Genomic DNA, 3,267 nt, shown 5'->3' with positions numbered 1-3,267 from the left:
GCTCCTGTTCATTTCCTAGTGATTCCAAGAAAACCAATAGCTATGTTAGAAGAGGTAAACTTATTAGTAGTTTAATGTTGTTATGGCATATAAGTAAGCGAAAATCAAATCAAATCATGCGGTGAGGGAGTCCTACTATCCACCCCCCTAACTTGAAATGAATATACTAGTTCAAGAATGAAGTGAGGTATTATAGCTTGTACAGTGTTCAAGCAATGGCTATAATAGATTTAAAGTTAATCATAGTAAGTTAGCAATACTCATCATAGTTAATTAGTTTACTTTAGTAAGTTAAAAATAATTTTTATAGTTAAATAGTTTATTTTAGTAAGTATCTAAGAAATTATTTTTGAATTTTAACAAAAAATAACTAATAAAGTGTTTTATTAAGAAATATTTATAAGTGTTAGAAAAGAGATATATTTTTTCAATTCTGAAAAGGGCATGTTTATTTTCAACTTTTAAAAACAAAACTTTAAATCAATTGTTTTTGGCTTTCAAAGATGAATTCTCAAGTTATAGACTAAAAAAGTGCAGATCTTACTTTATAAAAAAAAATTTAGTTTTTAAAAGTAAGCAATGAAAAGGAATTATGGATTAAACATATTTTTAATCTTGTTTTTGATTTTTGATTTTGCCTTTTTCTTTCATTATTTTAGTATAATCTGAAAATTTTCTCTGCTGCACAAATTCGTAACTCACTTTTAGAAAAAATATAATTGACATTTGATGATAATCTTCAGCCAAGAAAATAGGGATATCTCATTAATCCTCGAGTAAACAAAGGTGCGAATCGCATAAAAGTGTCTCTAAGAATGAATTTTTGGAACAGTTTTAGCAATAAAACTTGTGTAAAAAAGTTTTTAAAAAATACAAAAATTGTTCTTTTTAGGCTGCTGAGGAGGATGGCGAGGTTTTGGGACATCTGATGTTAGTTGCCAGGAAAGTGGCCAAGGAGCAAGGGCTAGATAAAGGATACAGGTAAACAAAATTATTATCCTTTGGATCCGCAAGATTTTGGATTTCTGGATCCGGATCCGGATTCAAGGGGCAAAATAACAATTAAAAACTGAAAAAAAACTTTTTTACTCTTTACTCAAACCCCAAACTGCTGAAAAAGAGAGATCATGAAATTTTAAGATTTTAAGATTTTAAGTAGTCTAATAAACATGAAACTTGAACACTTCACCCGTGCAGTGTACAATGTACGTACAATGTACATGATCTATTTTACATTATTTATAAATTGATTTTTTTATTTCACTTAGAAATCTACAGTTTTTTGGGTACCACTGTATTTGTTATCTTCAGGCTTGTGATTAACAATGGTGTTGAAGGATGTCAATCTGTTTATCATCTTCATGTTCATGTTCTTGGAGGTCGTCAGCTTACCTGGCCTCCCGGCTAAAGTGGAGGTCATCTACCTCAATACTTGTAAAGAGGATGTAAGCTTACCTGGCCTCTGAGCTGAATTGGAGGTCATTTACCTTGAATCTAGAACTAAAGTCGATCTTAAGCACTTTTCATACACTTTAAAAACAATTATCCTGAGCCTTAAGTTTACATTGTTAATAAAATATTTATTTTTCACCGTCAAAAAGACTATAAGCATTCCATGGATTACTACACCATGGATTACTACTCCATGGATTACTACTCCATGATTGATACACCATGATTGATACACCATGGATTACTACACCATGATTGATACACCATGATTGATACACCATGGATTACTACTCCATGGATTACTACACCATGGATTACTACACCATGAATTACTACACCATTACTACACCATTACTACACCATGGATTACTTTAGATTACTACACCATGGATTACTACACCATAGATTATTACACCATGGATTACTACACCATGGATTACTTTAGATTACTACACCATGAATTATTACACCATGGATTACTACACCATGGATTACTACACCATGGATTAAAACACCATGAATTAGTACACCATGGACTACTAAACCATGGATTACTTTAGATTACTACACCATGAATTATTACACCATGGATTACTAAACCATGGATTACTTTAGATTACTACACCATGGATTTTTAAACCATGGATTACTACACCATCGATTAATACTCATTGGATTACTACTCAATAGATTACTACTCAATAGATTACTACTCAATAGATTACTACTCCCTGGATTACTACACCATGGATTAATACTTCATGGATTAATTCTCATTGGATTACTACTTTTCAGAACAGAAAAAAATTTAGCTTTGACCACTTATTTTTGGGTACTTAGCATGCAATATTACTTAAAGCTGACAGTCTTTCCAAAATTGAGAAATTTTTATTTCAAGAATAAATGAATTTGAACATTTTGGCGAAACTTTTATTAATTTAAAGAATGAAAATAATTCATGTAAGATCTATGGGGGGGGGGGCACAGAAGGCTATATAATTTGAATTGTATGTTCACGCATCTCTTTTGTGGCATTCTGTTCATAGTATAAACTTCATACATTACTTCTTACTTATTTATTGATTTTCCGCTCTTTTATCTGTCTATCCCATTCTCTTGACAATTTAGAGACGAAAAATTACTCTTCCCATATGTCTCAAATTAACGGCCTACTTTCTTCAATCTAAAATATGTTGTCTCCTTTAAATCTAAAATTGTTGACCTACTTCTTTAAACCTAAAATTATCGACCTACTTCCATAAAACAAAAATAAGCCTTTTCCTTTAAGTTTAAAATTTTCGGCTTAGTCCTTTAAATTTAACGATTGCGACCAACTCCTTTAGATCGAAAATATGCGGGCTTCTCCTTTAGATCTAAAAATTGCGACCTACTCTTTAAAATCTAAATTTCGAGATATATTTCTTTAAATCTGAAAGCAGCCTATTTTTTCGGATCTTAAAGTTGCAGCCTTCTTTAAATTTTAAATGTGGTGCCTAATCCTTGAAATCTAAAATCAGCGCCCTAAAAATTTAAAATTTGCGGCCTTCAATCTTCTTAAATCTAAAATATGTGGCCGGTCTCCTTTAAATCTTAATGTTGCGGCCTTTTCCTTTAAATCTTAAATATGCGGCGAAATCCTTTAAATTTAAAATACCTTGTGGTCTGCCACCCTGGGCAGCAGCTTCTTCAGACATTTTTCTTAAAAAACAGCTGTTCCCAGCTTTTCCTGTTCTCTGAAAACAATGAAAAATCAGGTTTCAAGTCAAAACAATCCAAACTTTATTTTGGAATCTATTAAAGGGACTGTATACGTTA

The 3,267-nt window shown here is 31.6% G+C and overlaps 1 protein-coding gene across 1 annotated transcript; it reads left to right on the top strand.

The window, feature by feature from the left end:
- On the top strand, nucleotides 1-1,590 carry LOC111716175 (histidine triad nucleotide-binding protein 2, mitochondrial; the record flags this gene model as incomplete). Its single annotated transcript, XM_023491605.1, is given in 3 exon segments — nucleotides 1-54; nucleotides 893-981; nucleotides 1,312-1,590. Coding segments are annotated over 3 exon segments (240 nt in total), but the record flags the coding sequence as incomplete, so codon positions are not given.
- Between the last annotated feature and the right edge of the window lie 1,677 nt (nucleotides 1,591-3,267).

Source organism: Eurytemora carolleeae, unplaced genomic scaffold (assembly GCF_000591075.1).
Source record: "Eurytemora carolleeae unplaced genomic scaffold, Eaff_2.0 scaffold1989, whole genome shotgun sequence".
Taxonomy (NCBI): Eukaryota; Metazoa; Arthropoda; class Copepoda; order Calanoida; family Temoridae; genus Eurytemora; species Eurytemora carolleeae.
This window is presented reverse-complemented; position numbering and strand designations above follow the sequence as displayed.